This window comes from Falco peregrinus, chromosome 6 (genome assembly GCF_023634155.1).
Source record: "Falco peregrinus isolate bFalPer1 chromosome 6, bFalPer1.pri, whole genome shotgun sequence".
Taxonomy (NCBI): domain Eukaryota; kingdom Metazoa; phylum Chordata; class Aves; order Falconiformes; family Falconidae; genus Falco; species Falco peregrinus.
In genome coordinates, this window is record NC_073726.1 from 31,626,747 (window position 1) to 31,650,515 (window position 23,769).

At 44.6% G+C, this 23,769-nt stretch overlaps 1 protein-coding gene across 1 annotated transcript in view; it reads left to right on the plus strand.

The window, feature by feature from the left end:
- Window positions 1-23,769, plus strand: part of EXOC4 (exocyst complex component 4) — a 408,445-nt gene that overhangs the window by 311,881 nt on the left and 72,795 nt on the right. The window contains exon 12 of the mRNA XM_027785678.2: window positions 23,214-23,350. Coding sequence (XP_027641479.2) covers window positions 23,214-23,350 — 137 coding nt within the window. The remainder of the gene's footprint in view (window positions 1-23,213; window positions 23,351-23,769) is intronic.

Below are 23,769 nucleotides of genomic sequence, written 5' to 3' on the forward strand. Positions count from 1 at the left end.
GGTTCGTTTCTTTACATCTGATTGAAGATGCTGACTTTGGGTTGCATATGTTGCTAGCAAAAAGGAGCTGATTTTATTTTGTTTGATGCTCTGGTTTCATAGAGCAGGTCAGTGTAGACAAGGTCTAGCAGGGACGGGGGAAGGTTGTGACAGAAGTTTATGGGTCGATCCTTAAATCTTCGCTTCAGGAGATTGACATCCACAGGCGATGAAAAGGAATAGAGGAAAATTTGCACAGGCAGGGGTGAAGAAGGATAGTATTTGGGAGCTGACAGCCTTCTACGGGTGGACTTTCAATGAGAGCATCCTCTCCAGGATGTGCAGTTAGCTGTCCAAGGCCCCTTCCCTGCCTCATGTCCCACCTTGCTGAGCATGTCAGACAACATCAGGCAAGTCCACAGCTGCTTGCTGGACCCATGTCCTTGCAATAATTAGAGGTCATTTATGACAAGAGTTAGTTTGTGCTACTAAATTATTTTTTCCATTTAATTGCATAATAAAGCAGGAGTGATCCATTTTTTAGAACCTTTATCACGGTAAAAATAGCAGTCAAATCACAATCTGGAGTGTTTTTCACTCTTGCGATCTGTTCTTTTCAATCAGGTGACTGTCCATACCTGCTCTCTCGTAGCTTTCCCGTCAGTTTATGATCATATGAAGCCTCCAGCATCTTTCCTGGTTTATTTTTATGTATCACACTCTTAGGAAAAGAAAATGAAAATAGTAGGAGCAGAGAAAACTTGAGTATTGTAATTGCTTTTTCAATCAATTGTAGAGAACTGCTGTAGGAACTAAATGCAAGAGCATTTAAAAATATGTTTATGTTTCCAGCTTATTGCAGGAAAATGCTCAAATCTCTTTCCTGCTGTCTTCTGTCGTAGATATCCTTGGTGCAGCAAATTATTAAGCAGATGGTGGGAATATTTCGGTAAGGCTGGTGGAAACTGGTCAATAAAAGCATGCTTTGCGCTGACCCTTCTGGGACCTTTTGTGTATTTTGCTGTAAATGGATTAGCAGCATTTTTCTTGGGTGACGTTTATAAATTGGTTCTGCGTGAGATACGCTGGGTCACAACACAGGGTGAAACCCTCACTTTCTTTATTCTGTTTACTCCACAATCACTCACTGAATTTTCCCTAGCTAAGGAGGTCTGCAAAGGCAAACATCAGAATTCTTTATTCTTTACCATCAGAGCGGTGAGACACAAGCACTGGTTGCCCAGAGCAGCTGTGGCTGCCCCATCCCTCGAAGTGTTCAGGGTCAGGTTGGACAGGGCTTGGAGCAACTTGATCTAGTGGAAGGTGTCCCTGGACAGGTGGAACTAGATGGTCCTTAAGGTTCCTTCCAACCCAAACCATTCTATGATTTGTCCTGTTTCCAGTATTGACAAGCAGCTTTGTGTATCGCCAGCATCAGGAAATGGGAAGGGACATCTGTGTCGGTGGTGGCCACAGGGCTACAGAGTTCCTGGAACGGAGAGGAGAGGCTTGAAGATCGTGGTTTCAGGTTAAGGGAGAGAGGAGAAGGGACCATGTATTTGGATAAATGCCTGATTGCAGCTCAGTTCATGATGTTGCCATTTGAGTCTTCCCTATGATAAGGAAACTCCAGGGATGACTCAAAAACTTTCATGTTGAAGGTTTCCCGTAAAAAGACATTTTAATCAAAAGTTAATCTTCTAGTGCCCTAAGTGACATATACTTTTAGGGGGTTATTAAATAGCAGTTTTCAAACCCCATCAGTAGAGTGCACTGGGGGCTCTTGGGGCTTGGAGCAGGTACCCTGTGAGGGAAGGTGCAGTACTTCAACTCTGAATTGATGTATATTGGGGTAGCTTAAGGTTCCGATGATGGAAGATCTGTAGCTCAGGACTAAGGTGTGTTGGCAGATGAAGGTGAATGGGTCTGGTAGTGCATGCCAAGCAGAGGTTTGCCCAAAGCACATATATAAATAATACTTTCATGAGTACTTACATCCACATTCATCTAGCACAGAGATAATGAGATTTCTATGTCTCCCATACATCCTTTACATTTAAGTCAAACATGTCAGCAAAAGATTGAATACATTGTAGTTAATGGGGCTACCTTTTGGGTAACCACAGAATTACAAAGGTAGCTTCTCAGAAATGTATCATTCACAGTGAGTATTATCTAAGATGTTTGTTAATGTGTCAATGAAATTTAGGTACAGCTGCTGGAAAATACATTTTATCAAACTGTTGATATTGGATTTTGTGAGATGAGGTAGTATTTTGGTTTCAGTTCTTCTGATTTTATTAGAAACGAACTATTAAAAAAAAACATCTGATGTGGGTTCAGTTTGCATTTGTTCTTGTTGCTCTGCTGCAGGGCTCAAACAATGCAACAGAAGGAGCCATCAGGAGTTCTCACTGGGGGTAAGATAACCACTTATCTCCAACAGGGACCTAATATCACCCAAGGAGTCTCCAGAGCTGAAGGAAGTGTATTCAGGAGGACTTTGGGGGACACAAAAACATGTTCTGGCTTCTTGGAGCAGATTAGGCATTGCTGAGAAGCTGGCTGAGAGCATGGCCAGTGCAGAACTGTGCCCTGGTAATGAGATCACTCACCTGCCTGCCTGGCCCCATGTGCCCCACTGACATGGCATAATGAGAAAGATAAAAAAGTCTGGCAAGCTGTAATTTTATCATGTTGATTCTTGTGAGCTTTTTCTCCTTTCTTCATCTTTTAGAAAGCCTACTTGACATGGGGTGTTTCCCAATATAATCTCAATGCAGCAGAGCTTCCTCGTGGTCATTTCCACATTCTCTATCATACTGACATTATTCGGGGGTGGGGGGAAGAGAAGTGCTTTATAACCTCTTATATTACTTGCTGTGAATTTTAAAATTCATTATTAATTATGACAGTGTAGATTGAGCCAGTGTCTTCTGAAAGCTCTAATAAACATGTGGCAGAAAATTAAAATTACATGGCTGAATGAGTTACTGCCCCCAGCCATCTGCCCTGTCCCTTCAGTGGTTGTTGCTAGAAAGGTGAAGATATCTGATCCACTTCTGAATCCATTGCTGAAAGCCTCTGGTTTTCATTATATTTTCATGCAGGCATGGCCTGATCTCAGTTTATCTTAATATGTGATGCAGAGTTCTGTGAAGGTTTGGGAGCAGGTACAGGCAGGTGAGACATCCTTAGATTGTGCTATTGAGTGGAGTGGAGGAGATGGCATGGCTGTCTGATTTTAACCCATCATCTCATCTGTCAGAGCCTCTGAAGGTTTTGAGAAGATCTCCACTCCTACATGCCCGTAGCAGGAGCAGGACACTTGGCTCCATGGAAAAGCAGAGCTGTTGTATATCCCATGTTGAAGGTTTTCAGAGGTTGTCCTCCTGCTCACTCCTCTTCAGCCCCTGAAATTTTAAGAGATTGTTTTTTAATCTGGCCCTATGGCTTGGACAGCAGGTGCATTTGTGTGGCAAACATGGTGCTGTAAAGATACTGCCTCTGCTTTGACTCTTTTCTAGAAGTAGAAGTTTGGGGAGTGTAAGGAACGCCATGAGGAGACTTACCCAGTCTTCCCTTCCATCTTAGGAATGGTCAGCAAGAAGTGCTTTTGGAGCCTGCTGTAAAAAAATCAATAAATAAAATGGACTGCAGGAAATCTTCCCTATTCATTAGGCTTCATCATGGTCTCTGATAGTTCAGCTCGATCCCTAAACGCTGCATGCAGTATCCTTTACAAATCACATTGAGTCTGACAGCTCTGGATTGCCTTGATAGATGTGTAAACAGTCTGCCCCGTTGTGAATGCCACCAAACCCCATGCCTCCCTGATACCTCCCGTCACCGAATCTAATCACGTACTCCCGTGTAAGTGAATTCTAAGCTCTCATTACACGACAAATAAAAACTATTCGCTTGTTTCAGTTTTGAATTGCCAGTAATTAATTTAGAGTCCAGCGAGGTGTAAAAATAGGTGTGATATTTTCCCTCTATGATGGATTTAGAAGCACAGTGCTAAGGGGCCTCTTGGGTCATGAAGTCCCGATCCCTGCCATCAGATGCACAGCATCATATAATCTGATTTTCATAAACATACTAAGTCTGTCTTCAAAGCAGCCAGATTTTCATTCCCTCTAGCTCCTGTTGAAGGGTATGTAGACTTACATTGCTTTAGTGCTTTATGATTCCTCTAATTCCAAGCAATAATAATAATACTCAAGGTGTTTATCAGTGCCTGCTTATGCAGGCTGCTGAGTTTGGTCCACCTGAACTTTGCTGTCTCTCCTGTGGGGCTGCAGTGGGGTAGGTAACTTGGAGTCATCTGCAAATGCATCTGCTCAGAGGTATTCAGCCTTTCTGCAGCTGTAATGAGTGAATTAAAAAACATGAGATTTGATACAGAGGCTTAAGACAATCTTCTTCAGTTGTAAATGGGCCGTTTTCAGTGGCAATACTTTTGGCTGTCTTTTTGCCAGTTTTTGATCCAAAACTTTGTGACTTGCTCTGGGACTACATTGCAGTAACTTTTTCTTAAGGGGTGGACCAATGAAACCTTTTTAGAGGCCTGTATTTATTTAGCAGAAAGTCAAGCTGGTTTTCAATGACTCAGGCTTATTATAAGCCATTTCCAACTTCTTGGTTGTGAAGTGTGGTCTTGGCAACCATGGTTGGTAGGACTTCCAGATTCGGTAGTTAGGGATGCTGTATTTTTGTGATAAATGAACTACTCAGGATCACCTTGAGCATTTGACCTCAGCTACTTTTGTTCCTTGAATCTATCAGAAAACACTCGCCACCTTTGAGTTCCGTAAGCTGGAGGTGTTGTCAATGAGTGAGGTGACTCATAGGTGAATGGGACACAGGAGTGAGGAAGAGATCTATCTGACATGGGACGATGGATGTGCTGTGCACGTTCTCCTTCTGCCTTTGCTGCCAGGTGGGGTTGTACAGCACTTCATAGGCTTTGCTGTCTGCACTGAACTAGCTCTCTACTGGCCCTGTCCACAGCTTGGAGACAAATAAGACAGAGTAAGAAACGACATTTGGATTAGACATGACACCCCCTAATTGCGGACGATAAGACTGTATGGGCAGGACAACAGGTCTTTGTGCTACTTGATTTAATTCACGATTGTCTATCAAGATGCTGAATTAAACAGGACATAGGCATTCTCAGGCTTTCTGATTTGGCAATGGAGTAATTTTTTATCTATGTGTTGCTGTGTGGCCCACTATCAAGGGTACCCTTCACTGCAAAAAGCCAATTATGAGAACATCTTGGCAGCCCGTGAGGGCCACACTGGTGATTTTTAGGAGCAGAAGTCTTGTGTTATAAAAAAGGTTTCATCCCCAGTGCTATCCAGGTCTAATCTTCCAGGTTTTGGCTTCTTTTGACATGGAAGTTGCGAAATTTGCCAGCGTACGTGTGGGGTTGTTTTCTTGAAAAATAGAGCTTGGCCTGACTGCTCTCACAGTTGCACAGTTCAGGAAAGATTCCTCCCTTTTTCAGACAGGGTTCTGTGTAGCAACAGGCAGGGATTCTGCTGTGGGAAGAAAGCTCTTGAATACCATTTGGCAAAAAAAAAATTTAAAAAATCTCAAGGATATTTAATTGCCTCTTCACTTGGGGGTAGTTAAGAATATCCCTTTTGCAGAGATTATGTAACCACATTCATCAGCCTGCTTCGTGCTGCTCAAGTGGAAGATGCACAAATATGGATTGACCCCATGTTGCAGTAACGCATCTCCCCTTTTAAGCACTTAATATTTAAAATTACTCTTTGCTCTCCAAAAATTCCCACATTTTTTGCCCAGTGGCAGTCCCAAAATGGCAGACTGCTTCCTGCACTGTACAAACTCCAAGTGGGATGACTGTCCCAATTCTTCAACGCTTTCACTGCCTCGGCACACCCAATGCCTGTTCCCCATCAGACCTGGTCATGTTTTTTTCTGGATAAGAAGAAAAATGTTGCTCCTACATGGGAATGAATCAAAAAACCAAGCAAGCAGTATCTGAGTAGTAGCCTGGTAGTAACTGAGCTTCTGTAATTTGCTCCTTCTACACAGAACTGAATTAAATCTGCTGCCATTAATTGCAACAACATCTTGACATTGGAGATGGATTTTTCCTCTGCTCTTTTTGCATTCAAAGTGCTACTCCCAGAGGCAGAAAGATGGCACGAGCAATCTTGAGTGCCACCTGGCTTCCCGATAAAGCTTGCATTTCATCTGGTTCACTTGTCGGCAATATCGCTCCTCTTAGCAGCACGGCATTGCCAGAGAGATCTTGCAAATATGACAACATTCAAGAGACAAATTATCTCCATTCGGAGTTAATTTCTGTTTCCCAGCAGGGCTCTGCTGTGACCCTGCTGGGTTTGGAAATGCTGCTGTTTGGTTAATAGATGAATGTTTTGTGGATGACTGTATCTGTGCTCTGCTGGTGCCAAGTTTGGCTTCCTCTGCTCTCTCGCCTTCTCACTTGCAGCCAGCATTGCGAGGCCTAAATGGATTTATTCACAGGACAATAACTTAACTGTCATTAGCATGGGGAAAATAATATATGAGCAAGCGATAAAACAAAATGCTCGTTCTCTGCCATCTATAACTGCCTGGGAAGTCTCTTAAAGATGTACTGTAGGGAGCCATCTGCTCGGAAGGAGACATGGGGCTGTCAGGAAATGATACACAAGTTAGACATGGGAAGAGAAGATGTATAGTATCGTCCAGACCATTTGCTGAGCGGGACTGCTCATTATTGCTCTGCCCGCTCTGGCTGGGAATTGAACAATGGCATCTCCGCTGTTATTAGATAGCTCTCATAATGAGCTGACCCAGTGGGGCTTTCGTTTCCCAATTTGATTTTTTTTTTTTCCTCCTAGAATGTGATCTGGGGGGAAAAAGGCAACTTCTTTTTGACACTGCCCTTTTGCAGTATTTTGGAAGTGGAGTTTGTGGGTTTGCAGGGCTTTGTATTTCTTGCTACAACAGAGATCCAGAGTTATGAGCAAATGGTTGTTAAAATGCTGAGTAGTTCATTGAGTTCTTTTTGCCTCTTGCAGGGAGCTCAAAGGTGTGGAAGTATTCATTGCGTAGTGTGGGAAACAATGATGTGCAACTTGATACTTTTTTGCTTCTTGGAGTTTTGGGGGTTTCTTTTGATTAATGTACAGGCCTTTGGGCAGACTGTGATGAAATACCATAGCAGCATAGTTGCGGTCTTGTCAGCCTGGGTATTGTGGTTATGAAAGGGGAAAAGGACAAAGCTGGATCAAGTGAGGTTCCCCTGACATGTGTGATTCAGGGTTTGTCTGTAGGAGTGTTCTTCAGCACATGACATTTGACTTTACAGCATCAGGCAAACAGTGCAGCTGACTCCTAACACAAATATTTATCACAGAACTTGGGCCCCATCCAGACCTTGTTTTCTGCTGGAAGGTGTTAGATGGAGCTCTATGAGAGGTCTTCTTTTTCCATCCCTCTTCATGCGAATAGGATGGTGAAAGTTGCTTTGGTGGTAGTTGTGACCCATCAGTCAGATTCTGTGCAAACGTCCAAGTGTTCCTTTTCCACACTATTTTAAGCTGATGTGGCCAACCTAGCCTGCTGGAGATGGTCAGTCTGAAAGGGAAAGTGCCCTGCAGGCTAATGGCATTTTCCACATTTATCACTGCTTCCCAGAAAGTGTGGTACATGAACATAGGTTTCTTGTTTTCCTTCCTCACACCATGGCTCACATTTGGAAGCATCATGCTTCAGAAATAGTCCCATAGTTGGACTATCATCAGGTTGGTTCTGAGCGAAGAAGAGGCAAGTAGCTTTGTTCAAGCAGGGGAAAATAGTATTTTAACGGTGTGTAAATTTTGCACCCAGCCCGCGAGTCTCATTGTAATTGCTGCTTCTCTTTGCAAGAATCAAAGGCTGTTTTTGTCTGTTCTCCCATCTCCTGAACAGAAGAATTTGTCAGACCTGAATCTCCCGGGGTTTGGAGTGGTCACTCGGTTTTGATGAATGCAATATTAATACAAGCTGTCAGATACTTGGAGCAAGCTGCTCACAATCTCCATGCATGAGGAATTTCAAAATAATCCTTTGGGGACATCGAGGGACAGAACTGTGATCTCCTTAGTCTTTGATGTGTAGAACACAAGGCTTAATTTATTGAATAAATCACAAGTGATGCCATCACGTACAACATACAAGTTTTCTCTGTGCTTTTTGGGCAGAGCTTCACACTACATCTTCCCTGTTGGTCTGGTGCTGTGCAAGGGTACCCTGAGTTGCCCTTACACTGGTCAAGTCAAACCGTGCTCATGCCGCAAGAGTAAATGCAGAAAAGTAAACAAATGGAATAAATGAAACTATAGAGCTTTTAAATCTTCTGCTTCCTTTTACAGAAGAGACAATTCATCTTTTTGTAGTTTCCAACTTCAGAAGCTCTGCATAATGCCAAGGGTTTCATAAAATTGAGATTTCACAAGACTAAGGATATTTGGATTCTCTTTGTGTATGTAGACATATATGTGTGTTAATTTTTACTTTGAGTACATTGCCTCTCATTTCCTAGTGGCTTTGGTTTTTGCTTACTGAGTCATACCTGGGAGGAAGAGTAGGGAAAGTTGGTCTGAGAGACTTCAGCTCTACTAAGGTATGCCTGGATGTGGTTGGAAGACATTTTCTTGCTGAGTTGTATTGTGATTTCTCCATACCAGCAATGTGTTTGTCTGAAATCATCTGGAAGCAAATGAAATCAGGCTGGGGAGTCTAGCATCTGTCTTGTCCTGGAGAGTCTAGTGGTTAGAGTATTGGCCGGTGCAATCAGACATCGAGGCTCACATCCCTCTGCTGAGTGAATGGTCTAGGAGAAAAATTTATCTCCTTTTTATTGTTTTCTTAACCACTGAGACAGAGAGGCAGAGATCAATTTTGTGTATAAATAGCATTTCAGCACAGGTTTGTTCTAATGGGAATACGGAAAAGGTCTTGATTTTGCCCATTCTGTTTGGGGCAACCCAAATTAGAAACATCAGAAGTTGCTGTGAAACCAAAGTGTCATCCTCTGGCCTCCTGTGTGCTTTGTTGTGTCAATTCTCTTTGTAAACAGTTGGGTTTTTTTCCTTTAAATTTATACTCAACCTTAGCCCCACAGAATCCCTTAGCTCCAACTTGAGGGCAGCTCTCTGGAAGCTGGTGGCTGTTGATGTGGCCCATCAATCATAACTATCAATGGTAATGGCCAGCCCTTTATGCACAAGGGCCACATTATGTGTGGCAACGAGTTCTCAAGAAAACCAATGTAATGAGGGTTTTAGCAAAAATACAGACTCTGAATTGCAGAAATCCATCCCAAGTTGCTGGTAGGTGACATTTAAAAGCACTTTGGAATATTTGAGATTTCTTTTCTTTACTCTCTGATTCCTACATTTAGAAAAAAATCATCTACAGGTAAAACCTAAACTAATGTTTAGGGAAAATAAGGTTTTTTAACTACTTGAGAATGCTTAAACAAGGGTCAGTTGGTCTACTGCTTTTTACTACTGCCTCTAGAAAAATGAAACATACACCATTCCTGTGGTTTAACTGCATTTTCATCCATGGTGGCTTATAAAGTCAAGCCAGAGAAAACAATACCATAAATTTAAATGCCAATTTTAATATACTTTTGGATGTCTTAGTGGGAGACATATCATCGGCAGGAATTTAATCCACTGCCTGTAATTGGCTGGACCCTCTTGGAGGGCCTCTGCTCTCTCCCATGTTTCCCAAGGATTGCTTTGGAAAATACAGACTGCTTTATCACATTCATTATAGTTAGGTTAATTCAGTGTAAGACACAAATGTGAATTGCAGTGCTCTAAGGTGAGGTTTGAGTGACCTGTGTCTTTCAGGATCTCCCCTATATTGGGTGTTACCTTCTAGAAACTCACTAGTGACCTTGGTTTTGTCACTCTACATTGTCATTTAGCCCTACAGATGAGACTTAGAAACTTGTTCCAAAATCATAGAGTCATGAAATGGAATGGTTTGGGTTGGAAGGGACCTTAAAGAGCATCTAGTTCCAACCCCCATGCCATGGGCAGGGACACATTCCACCAGCACAGGTCGCTCCAAGCCCCGTCCAGCCTGGCCTTGAGCACTGCCAGGAATGGGGCACCCACAGCTGCTCTGGGCAGCCTGTGCCAATGGCTCACCGCCCTCACACTAAATAAATTCTTCCTAATATCTACTCTAAATCTACCCTCTTTCAGTTTAAAACCATTCCACCTTGTCCTGTCGCTACAGGTCCTTGTAAAAAGTCCCTCTGCAGATTTCTTGTCAGCTGTTTCAGTACCTTTAGGTACTGAAAGGCCACTCTGAGGTCTCCCTGGAGCCTTCTCTTCTCCAGGCTGAACAACCCCAACTCCCTCAGCCGGGCTTCCTAGCAGAGGTGCTCCAGCCCCCGATCATCTCCGTGGGCTCCTCTGGACTCGCTCCAACAGGCCCGTGCCCTCCTTGTGCTGAGGACCCCAGAGCAGAGGCAGCGCTGCAGGGGGGTCTCACCAGAGCGGAGCAGAGGGGCAGAATCCCCTCCCTGGCCCTGCTGGCCACGCTGCTCTTGGTGCAGCCCGGGGCTCGGTTGGCTTGCTGGGCTGCGAGCGCACCTTGCCGGGCCACGCTGAGCTTCTCGTCCACCAGCACCCCCAAGTCCTTCTCCTCAGGGCTGCTCTCAATCCATTCTCTCCACAGCCCGTGTTTGTGCTTGGGATTGCCCCAACCTACAATCTGACAAATGGCCTTGTGATTTCAGTGAAATTACCTCTTTCTGATCCTAGAAGCTCTGCCTGGGTTAGCTCTTGGAGCTCAGCCTGGATTAACTGTTAGCCTTTACATGTCATTCATGTATTTATTTGGCCCTTCTGCTTTTAGTATTCTTTCGCATTTTCATTAATTCTTGTTGAATTTAGATCATACTTACAGTCTCTGCATTGTTGTCCACATGGACAGCATAAATTCATGAGCACAATATCATCTTCTTTTGAGGGCTCAGTCCTAAGCCGTTCTCCATCTATTTTTTCAGATAGCTTTTTTTTTTTTTTCATCAGCCAGATGCCCTTGTTGTGGTTGCTGTGTCTTTCCAGGAGTTTCTTTCCTCCACATGGGGCATGTGTATGCCCTCTCTCTAGCAAGAGATTTTTAATAGGTAAGTATGCTTTAAAAGCTGAAGCTCTGAGACTGAAGGAAATAGACCTTGGAGCACATAGAGTATTCATAAAAATAATACAGATGGGTCTTATTCTGCAAACAGGGCTAGCCATATGAAAACATTTATTAAAAAATGAGGTTCACTCTGCTTCCAGAATTGATGGCCTGCTTCTGAGCATCATTAATTTCATGGCCCGTGTTCAATTTGTATCATGTTTCAGCTGCTAATGATGTTCTAGTGCAGGTATTACAAAGGAGAAAGAAACCTGCCACTCAGTACATGAGAAATAAATTGTCACCTTGCCATGAGTGTACCTGTAATTGGGAGAGTTGTGTAAAATCCTAAGAGCCACTTCTGGGAATATTCAGGGGGGCTGAAAATGTCAGGGACGAGCTTCTCAGCTCCTGCAGTACAAACCATTGCTTGAAATAACTGGACGTTATTTCTTTTCATTGCAGCCTTGCACAAATGTATATTGATTAATAAAGGAAGAGCGTGGTCTGTGTCTGACACTTTTGAGTGATAAACAGTTATGCAGCAGTAAAGAGGGTATATTAAAGGCTGAGAGCTAATGACTTTTCTTGTGTATGTAACACATTAAAACCAGCATGAAGCTACAGCTATTTTATCATGCTGCTAATGTCTCTGACAACATTCACTTGGTAGGAATGAATGAATGGAAATCCATTTAGAGAAGTAAATTAAAATACCTTAAAAAATGCCTTTAATAATAGCTACAGAACTCAGCAGGATCAGAGAAGTGAGAGATACAAAAGACCTATTAAGTTATCCAGTCCATCTCTCTGCCAAGGTAGCGGCATTCCTTATTATGCACTTACTACTGTATCATTCAGTGAAGACTTAAATGTCTCAAGTGGCAGTGTTTCTTATGGGAGGGTGATCTAAAGGCTCTATGATTGGACTGTGACGAACTTTTCCCTGTGTGCAACCTAATTTTTCCTTCCCTGCTCATCTCCTCTGCTGCACACGTGGATGTGCAATGAGAATAAATGGATGAAAATCCTTATTCAAGTGTTAACTTTTATATTTCCTGCTTTTTAACTTTGTAACAATGCTGAGTTAGCAGCCTGCTTGGTGTCAGGGGTGAGTGTTTGTTTGTTTGAAGACTATCAAAACATCAAGTGGATGCTTCCAGTCCCATGGCTATGATTTACAGCAGTATGTTTTTGGAGTTGAGAACCGCTTGGCAGGGGATGCTCCGTGGCTTCTGCTGGTAGTCCATCTCCAGCAGCATGGACCCACTGAATCCAGTCCCTTTTTTTTGGCATGGTGGCATGTTCCTGGGCACCGGCTAAGAGTTGATGTGCCAGGAATTCCTGTTTTGTGGGGAAATTAGGAGAGGTGAATAGTTACAGTGTCTTTTTGGGGTGCAGATCTGCACTGCTAGTTCTAGAGAAGAAAATGCCACTGCTTTTAGGTATTTCTGTGTCAGAGCTTCTGGGATGGCAAGATGGTTTTGTTTGGCTAGTTGTTTTTAAGCATACCTTGGGCAGCTTTTGCCATGAAATATATTTGGGCTCAAAATCAGAATAAATGTGCCTGATCTCCAGTATATCAGCTATAGAAGTGTGCCCAGTAATTTCTGCATCAAGTCCATAACTCGGTTTGAATGTAGCTAGTGTTTCAGATAAGCACCTGTGCTTGATTTAGAGCCTTGCAGAGATGGAAAATCCAGTACATGCAAGCTGTTCATGTGGTTAATTACCTCCACTGTTAAAAAACATGTAGCTCATTTCTGCTCTCGTATGATCCAGCTTCAGCTCCCATCTGCTGGATCTCTCTATGGCTGGCTTAGAAGGCTTAAATAAAATAAATAAGGAGCTTGAAAAGTATTCTGGTGTCAGAGGCATTCAGGAGGTCAAAAAGAAAAAGATTTTTTTTTCATTTTTCTATGCAAATGTCTGAACAGGGAAGTGTAATGATAACCATCAAATTCAGTTCATTTGGGCAATGTAAAGCAGGCAGTTGCACAGAGCATTTCTCACCGGAAAAAGCTTTTCATATGTAGTTATCTAGTCACATCATTCTGTCCTGATGGTGTGGCAAAATTGGTTTCTGGTGGGACAAATGAGCTGTAGTCTCATATGTGAGTGAGCATCAGTCTACAGCCGTCATGAAGGATTGTGAAGAAGAACTGAATTGCAACCCAGTTGTTAAGTCCACATTCTGCATGATGTAAGAAAGCATGAAGGTAGATGTTGGCCAATTCTGACCTGCGATGTTGTACAAAGGGATTCAGTTTAATTGGAAATTGGGGAAATCTTCCTAAGAAAATGTTTCCTTGCTGTGAAGCTCCATCTGGAGCACAAGCATGTCTCAAATTTGGACAAAGAACATGATGAAAAATCCCATCCTGACATACCACGGTCTTTGTAGACCCCAGTCTTTTCCAGCTTTGGGATTTGGCTTTACCTATTGCAGAAAAGGCACATGCGCTTTTAGATTGTGCAGGCTTTCGTTCAAATTGCAGAGCAAATGAGTATCCCTTACCTGTTTTTGAAATCATTGCAGAGCATAGTTTGAAAACCCTCATGGCAGACTCCTCTTTCTGTGCTTTAAGTAGTTGTGATGGATTGCACACCACGCTTACTGGACTTCAGCAGGGCTGGCCACAGTTGATGTGAACTTTGTGTGTTACACAGGAGGTTCATGTGTTCAAAACACAGACTGTGAAATCCTAAATAACGAAATTAGTGTTTAGAGGAAGAAAACAGTTCTTCTGAATGGTCAAAGGTAATACAGTAATAAGCAGATTTTACGGTACATGTTTTCCTTTTTTAAAAAAAGAAAATGTACATTTTGCTCTTCATCAATATTCTAGTTCACTGGAGCAAATGTTTTCTGGATCACACAGTGCCAGGTAAATAAGAGCTATCCAAGACCTTGTCTGTGCACTCATTTGGCTACTGCAGCATCACATTTAAAGGTGAAAGGGAGACACAGCAGATCCTGGGCTCCTGTTCACATCCATGGGGATGAAGGAACTCAGGACCTCTCAGAATAAAGCCCATAAAAAGAAAAAATGTCACTGAAACAGGCAGTGTTCTCAAGGTTAGGAGCATTTGGGAAGCAAAGTTGTAGTAGAATGTAGTATAACCATAGTAACAGTCAGGATCCTGCAGAACTGATACTGGGATAATGATTTTTGCTGAAAAAAAAAGAAGCTGTATGAGAAAAGCAGGCTATCAGATTTTAAGACCGTAAAAAGAGTTTTTGCATTTAAACACATATTTGAATTGATACATACTAAGAACTCCAGCCCTTTGTAAACCCTGGATGTACCACAGAAGAAAACAAATTGAAAAGCCCCCTTATCACTCTGTGTGAAATAACCACTAATCAGTAAAACAGACAATTTAGACTACCATCTTTCTTCTGTTAGCTAAGGAAAAATTATTTTAGTTGGTTCAGGGTTGGTTTTTTCCCTTCTACTTCTGTTGGGGTAATCATAGCACTGATACGCTGAAATAGGGATGGAGGTTGGGACCCATGGCAGTGATGGAGCTGGAGCAGCACCCAGCTCTCCTGCCCAGCCCATGCCCCCTCCCGCAGCCACAGGGGTTAGCTACTCTTTAAATATAAAGTAGGTTTAAGCAGCCAGTTTATCACAATATTTAGGAGAAGCTGGGTCCCCAGCTCATGGTTTTCAGTTTTGAATGATTTCCGTCTCTGACTCTGCTCTACCAACATGTAATAGCATTTAATGAGATGAGAGTAGTTATTTTGGTGGCCTCACAAGACAGTTATTAAACTGCTGGAATGTGGGCAAAGGGAGTAAATGCATTTGTCTTTTTATCTCCATCTCCCATTGCCCTTCAAGGTGCTGACAGCACTTGATATTTAGAAGCTTACAAGAGGCTGTCCAGGTATTTAAGCAGCAAAACTGGTAAAGCAAAGCACATGCTGGGAGATCACTGCAGAGCTCCGTTTCACCTGCCTGCTGAGTAACAAACTATTATTAATTGACAGCAGAATAACCAAATTGCAACTGGCACCCTAATGCTGCAGAGCATCATGGGTCAGAACACGGGGGGAGGCAGGATGGCAGGTGGGGGCATGGGATGGGGAGGCAGCTTGGGCACGATGGGTTTCCTAGTTTAGAGCTGATTGCCTTGGATGTGATTTTGGCAAAGCTCCTGTGCCTGCTGAAAGCCCATTAGTCTCTATAAATGTCCTAAGAAACTAATCACAATATTAATGAATCATAGAATAGAACAGCCCGGGTTAGAAGGATCCTGAAAAGATCATCTGGTCCAACCTCTCTTGAGAAAGGGAGCCAAGATGAGATTGTCCAGCACCCTCTGCAGTTGCATCTTGAAACCCTCCTACAATGGGGGCTCTACCATGTCCCTGGGGAGGTTGTTCCAGTCAGTGATTCTTCTCATTGTAAAAAATGTCTTATGTCGAGATGAAACCTCTCCCATTGCAACTTGTACCTGTTGCCCCTTGTCTTCTTCGTGTGGTCCTTCTGAAGACAGTTCTTCTGTCTTCTTTATAGCTGCCCCTGAAGTACTGGATAATATAACAAAATTAACCCCAGATCCTTGACCCTAGATCCTGTATCCTATATGGTATTTGGAGAATTGCACATTTTTCTGTGGAACTCCGTATGCCGGGCCATATCTAGGAAGCACATCAAGCTCAGTCCTCTCTCTACAACCCCATTACATGCTGGGAACACTTACTTGCATCCAGCAGCATTTTGCTGGTATGAAACCCAAGTGCAGCGATGGTCAGCCAAGCTTCAGAACTTTCATAGAATCACAGAATGGTGGGGTTGGGAGGGACCCCTGGAGCCCCCCCAGCCCAGCCCCTGCTGAAGCAGCTCTCCCAGAGCGGGCTGCACACAGTCACATCCGGGGGGTTCTGAATGTCCCCAGAGCAGGAGACCCCACAGCCTCTCTGGGCAGCCTGTTCCCCTGCTCTGGCACCCTCACGGTAAAGAAGTTCTCCCTCCTGTTCAGGTGGGGCTCCCTGTGCTGCAGCTTGTGCCCGTTGCCCCGTGCCCTGTCGCTGGGCACCCCTGACAAGGGCCTGGCCCCGTCCTCCTGACACTCGCCCTTGAGATGGTTGTAGACACCCATAAGGTGCCCTCTCAGTCTTCTCCTCTGCGGGCAAAACGGGCCCAGCTCCCTCAGCCTCTCCTCATCAGGGAGATGCCCCAGTCCCCTCATCATCTCCACAGCCTCTGCTGGCCCCTCTGCAGCAGTTCCCTGTCTCTCTGGAACTGGGCAGCCCAGTTCCACCGGACCCAGCACTCCAGACGCGGCCTCACGGAGGCAGAGCAGAGGGGGAGGATCCCCCTCCCTCGCCCTGCTGGCCATGCTCCTCCTCATGCCCCGCAGGGTCCCAGGGACCTTCCTGGCCCCAAGGGCACGCTGCTGGCCCAGGGGCAGTTTGCTGCCCACCAGAACCCCCAGGCCCTTCCCCGCAGAGCTGCCCCCCAGCAGGGCAGCCCCAGCCTGTGCTGGTGCGTGGGGCTGTCCCTGCCCAGGGGCAGGACCCTGCACGGGCCTTTGCTGAGCTCCATGAGGTCCCTCTCCGCCAGCTCTCCAGCCTGGCCAGGTCTCGCCAAATGGCAGCGCAGCCTCTGCTGCAGCAGCCGCTCCTCCAGCTTTGTGCCATCAGCAAACTTGCGGAGGGAGCCTCTGTCCCTTCATCCAGGTCACTGATGAGTAAGTTGAACAGGACTGGACCCAGCACTGACTCCCGGGGAACATCATGAGCTACAGGCTTGCAGCCAGACTCTGCACTACTGATCTCAACCCTCTGAGCTCTGCCATTCAGCCAGTTCTCAACCCACCTCAATGTCCTCTTACCTGACACACACTCCCTGAGCTTGCCTCTGAGGGTCTTGTGGGAGACAGAGTCAAAAGCCTTGCTGAGGTCAAGGCAGACAACATCCACTGCTCTCCCCTCATCTACCCAGCTGCTCATTCCATCACAGAAAGCAGGTTGGTCAGGCGTGATTTCCCCATGGTGAATCCATGTTGATTTCTTCTGATAACCTCCTTTTGCTCCACTTGCTTAGAGGTGACCCCCAGGATGAGCTATTCCATCACCTTCCCTGGGATGGAGGTAAGGCTGACTGGCCTGTAGTTTCCTGGGCCCTCCTTGCCCTTTTTGAAAACCGGAGTGACACTCGCTTTCCTCCAGTCCTCAGGGATGTCCCCTGTCCTCCACAGCTTTTCAGAGATGATAGAGACTGGCTTGGCAATAACATCTGCCAGCTCCCTCAGCACTTGGGGGTGCATCCCATCAGGGCCCATGGATTTGTGAGTGTCAGGTTTTCATCAGTGATCTCTAACATGTTCCTCCTTGGAAGGGGAAGGTCTTCCTTTCTCCAGACTTCTCTTGCCTCCAGGGCCTGGAAAATCTGTGGCCAGCCTTGGCATCCATCCCCTTAGCACTCCCGCAGGCATAGCTGTTCTGAGGGAAATACTGGGCAGCCTCTAGCCCCATCTCAGGGCAAGCAGCTTCCAGCATGGAAGCAGCTGAGATGGAGCTGCTGAGCACATGGCAGGGGGGAGGAAGTAAGTAAATAAATAAATAAAAGCAGCAGAAAATATTCCCCAAAATGGCGGGAGTATTTTGCCTAAACCTCCTGTTATTTAAAATGTTTGCACTGGGCATGGCACAGGCAGCAGTTTGGCAGCTGACTGCCAAGAGGTTTGGAGAGGTGGGATGGGGATGGCCGACACTGCAGCATGGAGGGTGGGCTCAGAGGGGAATGAGGAAGAGTGAAGTTTTGATAGGAGAAAAGAAGCTGGATCAGATCTTCGACAGACGCTGTTTCCTTGGAGCCTTGGTTAATGAAGGGGACTTCCCCAGCGTTTGACTTTCCCTGGTGCGTGCCGCGGGGCAGGGTTAGCACCAGGGACTGCACTAGGGCTCCTGAACCAGAGCATCCCTTGGCACCCTGGGTTACGGATTTGTGAGATGCTTGAGCCCAGTAGCAAGGTGCTGGGAGATGACCACCCGTTGCTGGCATTCAGCCAGATCCAGAGCTGGCTTTCAGTGCATGCCCATCAGCTTTATTGCTTCCATCCCAAGCTGTCCAGAAGCCTCCACAAGTTCATTTCTGCAGCTCATTGCAGAGTGAGGAATCAGCCTAACACCCACAGGTACTACAGGAATGTAACGCCAGCCTTCCCAGAGGAAAGGAGACACTCCACGGTCTCTTAAACCACAACCATGTAGTTTCCAAGTGCAGCCCCCAGCTCTGCACCCCACCTCCACGGGAGGAGCCGGGGCAATTTGTGGGGAAGTTTGTCACCATAATGAATGATGACACGGCACACAGCACCCGAGACAGGTGAGGCTGCATCAAGTGGAACAAATCTGTATGGATGATGCGTTTCTGCTGGGGCAGGCGAAGGCTTCCTCCTCTGACATGATGATTTATGTATTTGCAGCTGTTGCCTGAAGAGTAGCACCGCAGCATGGGTCACTGGAGCCCTCTGCTGAGTACACCTTCTCAGTGCCGGGAAAGGAGGATGAATAATGCTTTGGAAAGGCAGATGCTGCGAATTTAACATTGTTGGGGGCAGCTGAGAAGCTGTAATTAAAAATAAAAAAACAACAAGAAAATGCATGAATAAATGTTGCATGTCAAGGAGTCAGTTTGAGACATAACCACCAGCATCCTTTGGAAATGGACCGAAACCCAGAGCTATGGGCCAGCACTGAGCCTGAAGAGGTTTAAAAACCTTTCATCTCTCCTATTCCGCCTTTAATTACAGCTGTGCTCCATATAGTACTTTTAAATTTGTGGGGTGTCAGCTAATCTCCAGTGTAAAAATTAGATTAGGCTTTTTTTGGCTTGCCTTTTTTTTTGTTTGCCTTTAAGGCAGCCACATCCTGCACTCATCTGGTGCCTTCCTCTGCCAAGGCATCTCAAGGAGATTTTAAAGTGATGGGCAATAGTATACTAATAATTGACAACCTTTACAGTTCCAAGGTCTCTTCCTCCATCTGCTGTGTTTTCAGGAGCCTGTCACGTGGTGAAGCCATCGCTGCACAGGTATATTCCCATCTTTGCCTTCTTCCCCCAAGGAAATGAAGCAAGTAAACAGGCATGGGAGAAGCTTTGATTTCTGCAGAAAAAAATATTTAGGGTGGAGATTGTTCCTCTAATCTAAGTGCTCCTCGCTAAGAAGTTGGAGAAAGCAAAATGACAGATTGAAAACCTGGAGGTTTGCGTAGGCTTGACCTGTTTTGAACTTCTGCGTGTTGGGGAGTTGTTGGGGAACCAGCTTTATTGTACTGAAACTGCATTTTAAGAGACTTTTACAAACATACTTCCAGCTGCATCATTTTACATCGAGTGCCCTCTGGCTGTAGAGGAGTTCAGTCATTTTAAAAACTTAGGTGGGGTTGCACAAGACAATAATTCCAGAGGTATTATTGGAATAATACCTTTGGGTCTGCTTATTCTCCATCACTCTGGACTGGTGAAAACCCTATGGCCAGAGTGTAAATTATACCTGCCCTGGAGCTGCTTTACGTTATCTGAAGCTTCAGCACAACTGAGAATAAGGGCCATATCAAGGAATAATGATAAATGTTTGCAAGATACATTAAAGCTTAAACCCATGGTGTTAATAACAAGTGGTGCGGCTCTGTTTTATTCTGTTACTTCAACAGTAGCTAATGGACAGGAGGTTGTAAGAAGGAATTTCTTTTTATTTTTAGTAGCCTTAAGACTCTTTTAAAACCTTCACCCCAATGTGCTGTGGGAGTAATGAATCATACCCTCTGCGTGATGTTAGGATTCAGCACCACGCAGCGTTTTCAGGTGCGAGAAGATGAATATTGTTCTGTGGATGAGTTTCCTTGTTAGTGTGGTTTTTTTTAAAAGGCTTCATTGAAGTGACTTGCCATAAAATTATGCTTTGATCATACCCATTTGCTGTTAATGAATCCAGATGGGTTAGAGGCAACCGGATTGTAACTCTCTGATAATACGTGCACTGCCTTTCATTTTCTCGCACGGAGTTTCAGAAGATCCTGCGCTGTCCCAGCTAACGAATCCAGCTGTATTAGTGTGGCCTAATGCATCCTAATACAGTGTCCCCAGAGATTCGTGCAGATGTGTCAGGATTGCTTTGGAAAAGGTTAAGATGTTACAGAAAAATAGCCATTACCTATCTGGTACTATGTTCTTTCATATGGTAATCTTTTTTCTTTTGTTTTTTTTTGGTCATGCAAGTAGCTTTGTATTTCCTTTAAATCAAAAGATCTTATTCTAAGATCCAGATATTGGCAGGAGCTTAGCTGTGATTTTAATGTTGTAGAGAGGAGAAAGTAAGTGGGAGAAATGACGTAGAAACCAGCAATATCTTCTTTTTTAACATACAGTCTTTGGATTTTTAGGTTGTTGTTTGCTCAAATGTTGAGTTACATAAAGAAATAGACATGAGGTGGATCAAGACCAGGTTTGATTCCTCTTTGTGTGGTTGCACATCCAACCCATGAAGTTTGCTATCACACGAGGATACTCAGAAGGAAGATCCTTCCCCTGGTGTGCTCTAGGAGAGATCAGCTGATAGCATGGGTCTGCTGAAAATCCCACCCATTTCTCACCAGTGAAATACCAGTGGCAAATGAGAAGTATGATTATCCATGCGAAAAGGAGAAAACCTGTTTTTGTCTTCCAGGTTGCTACATGACTTGGAAGATTATTATTTTTTTCATTCCCTATGTATAAATGTTAACTTTAATGCTTCACCCTTAAGGATCAGGATCAGACCCAGAAGGAGTCTTGAATGCTGCACAGCAACTTCTGTATTTTCTATTTGGGCAGTCAGAGATGTTCTCGTGGCTCGTGTCAGCAGGTTGGAGAGTCACCTTGTCCCCTCTTGACAGACAAACACTGGCCATGGGAGCACTTTTAAAGCCATCTAGGTGCAAAATGAAGCCGGTCTGCTGAACCCCCTTGCACTGACTGTGGTCATCGGTGCTTGAAAGTTGAAGGACAGCAGCTCCTTAAACAGCCTAAATGTAATGAAGGCATGACTGTGCCCTACCTCTAGCCCAGTGGATCTCATTGATCTAATTTCCCCAAATTACTAGGTAATTTTCACACTGCATTTATCAGCCTAACATACGTAGTCTTGGGTTTACTCTCAAGGGAAAGGTGCCAGATTGGTCTCACATTTTAGTAGGAACTGGGTAGATTCTTAAAATGCTGCTTTTCCCCTTGCTACAGTCAGCCTGGCACCCAAGCAGGGATAGCAAAAAGCCTGGGCAAGTTTGAATGCTGCAGCTAACAAGCTGTGCTCACACACCTTGGAGCCCATTGGTGCCAAAAAAGCATCCGTGGCTGCTGCAGCCTCTCCACGCGGTTGTCTGCTTCATTTGCTTGCAGTGGTTCTGGGTTGCAAGTCCTGTATGCTGAATTGCTCTCTTGTGTACATCAAGGCCAGGGTGGGACTGAGTATTAAAACATAGATACTTGTAATAATAGGAGAAGCGGCATAAACAAGAGCATCTGAGAGGCAGCTACGCCAGACTGTATTTTTGTTTGGACAAAATAATCCCAAATTGTTGCTGATTACAATATGAAAGATCAGTTAATTACTGTGATTTGGTTAAGAGCAAGCTTAATAAGATACAAGAGCAACCAAAGAGAAGGGTTTTTTTTTTTCCTCCAAGTACAGTAGTGAGCCAAGGATGTATCAGAAACAGCACAGGCGGTGACTAAGCCTTCATTGAAACCCCCACATGCTAAGGAGTCATGTGTGCTCTGAATGAGGATGAGATTTGCAGATGCTTTTTTACCAAATCAGGGACAGTTAGAAGAATCAATTCCTGTCACTCAGGGGTTGCTCTGGAGGAGCAGGATTATGGATCAGGGAGATGCTGCCACACTTTAATCTGGAAATCAATAGAGAGATGGAAGTTGGGCTTGTGGGGATGTGGCAGAGACAATGATTTGGGGCTTGATGAGATTTTGCTCTGCAAACGACTGAGTCACTAACTCCTCTTCACGTCCTGATTAACACGGAGAAAGGGCTAAATTCAGCTTTGATGCAGCCCTCGTGAAGTCTCTGGGGTCCCCCCATATAATTTGAGTCCAGAATTTCTCAGACAATCCAGGGCTCCCAGATGCTTTAGTCTCCTTTGCCTTTGCACATAGCTCAGGAATACCCTTCACTCTGCCGAGCTTAATACTAATTCAATGTATATCAGCCCTGGATTTTGGTAACCTTCCTTCTGTCCAGTTTGTAGCAACCAAATGAAATACAACAGTCAATGTTGTAAAAACAAATGGTGTCAAGTCACCTTGCAGTGCCTCAGAAATCTCAGAATTCATACGGAGCTGTTTAAATCTCAGATGTTATCAGATATGTGGTACCTCCTTCTGCAGGCTGTCCAAACTTGCTCATCTATAGGATGTAGAGCAGCATTTTTGGTTTGCAGACTTGTGCTGTTGTCCTATGATTGTAATACACTGCTTGGGGTAACAAAAGGGTTGCAAGGCGCTACTTAAACCTCAGGTGGCAGTAGAAAGCTTGTGCCCTACACAATACACACGCAGCTCATATGAGTGGGAGTGATGGGTGAAATCCTCAGTATTTAAGATGGTCTGCAATCTGTGAGACCAGAGTTATTGGTCAGGCTAAAACACTTGGCGTTTGCAAGTCCAAGCAGAGTTCAGTGAAGCCACGTGTAACCAGTTCCTCTGAAAATCATACCTTCTGCATGTTGAGGTTTCATCTAGTGAAGGAAAGACCTGGTGAACTCCACTGGTCCTCAGCAACTGGCTCAGAAATCCGGACTTACAGACCTGATAGTCAAACAGCTAGGCAACCCCTGTTCACCTCTTGCATGGTTTCTTCTTTTTCTTCATTCATTCTGCTTTACGCCACTTTATGGTATGGACTGCTCCAGCATCTGCTCAGCGTCAGGAAGCATCAGCTGTATGGTTGCATCTGTGATGCTAATTAGCAAAATATGAGAAGGCTGAAATTAAGATATACGCTGAACTGCTATTCATACTTCAGCTTTTTTTCTTTTCCAGAGCACAGTAATTGTGGAGAAGACTGTTCAAGACCTGATGAACCTGATGCATGACTTGAGCGCCTATTCGGATCAGTTCCTGAACATGGTGTGTGTGAAACTCCAGGAGTACAAGGACACTTGCACCCTTGCCTACAGGTACAGGCAGGCTTGGAAACCAGTGTATGCTAGCAGTACTGCTCTTGGGCTTCTGCTGTTTTGCCCTGAGTAAGCAGGAGGTACTTCTGGAAATCATCTCTGCAGACATGGTCAAGGATTTTTCTTTCTAGGTGGGGAAAAAATCTGAAATAATGATCATTAGCATGTGGAGAGTCTTGGCTTCCCAGTGACTTTATCCACATCACACTGTGGTTTAGGCTTTTTAAATGTGGATGGCAGTGGTAGCAGGGCTTAGAAACCACAGAGCTTTTCTCCTAATCAGGCAAACACGACCTCAGGTTGGAGATGGAGAGTATAAGACATCATCTGTAAAATAAATAGCTGTATGTAGCTATTGCTTTCTTGTAAAGCAAGTCAGATCCTTCCATTTGAGTGTTCCCAAGAGATTCAGCTATATT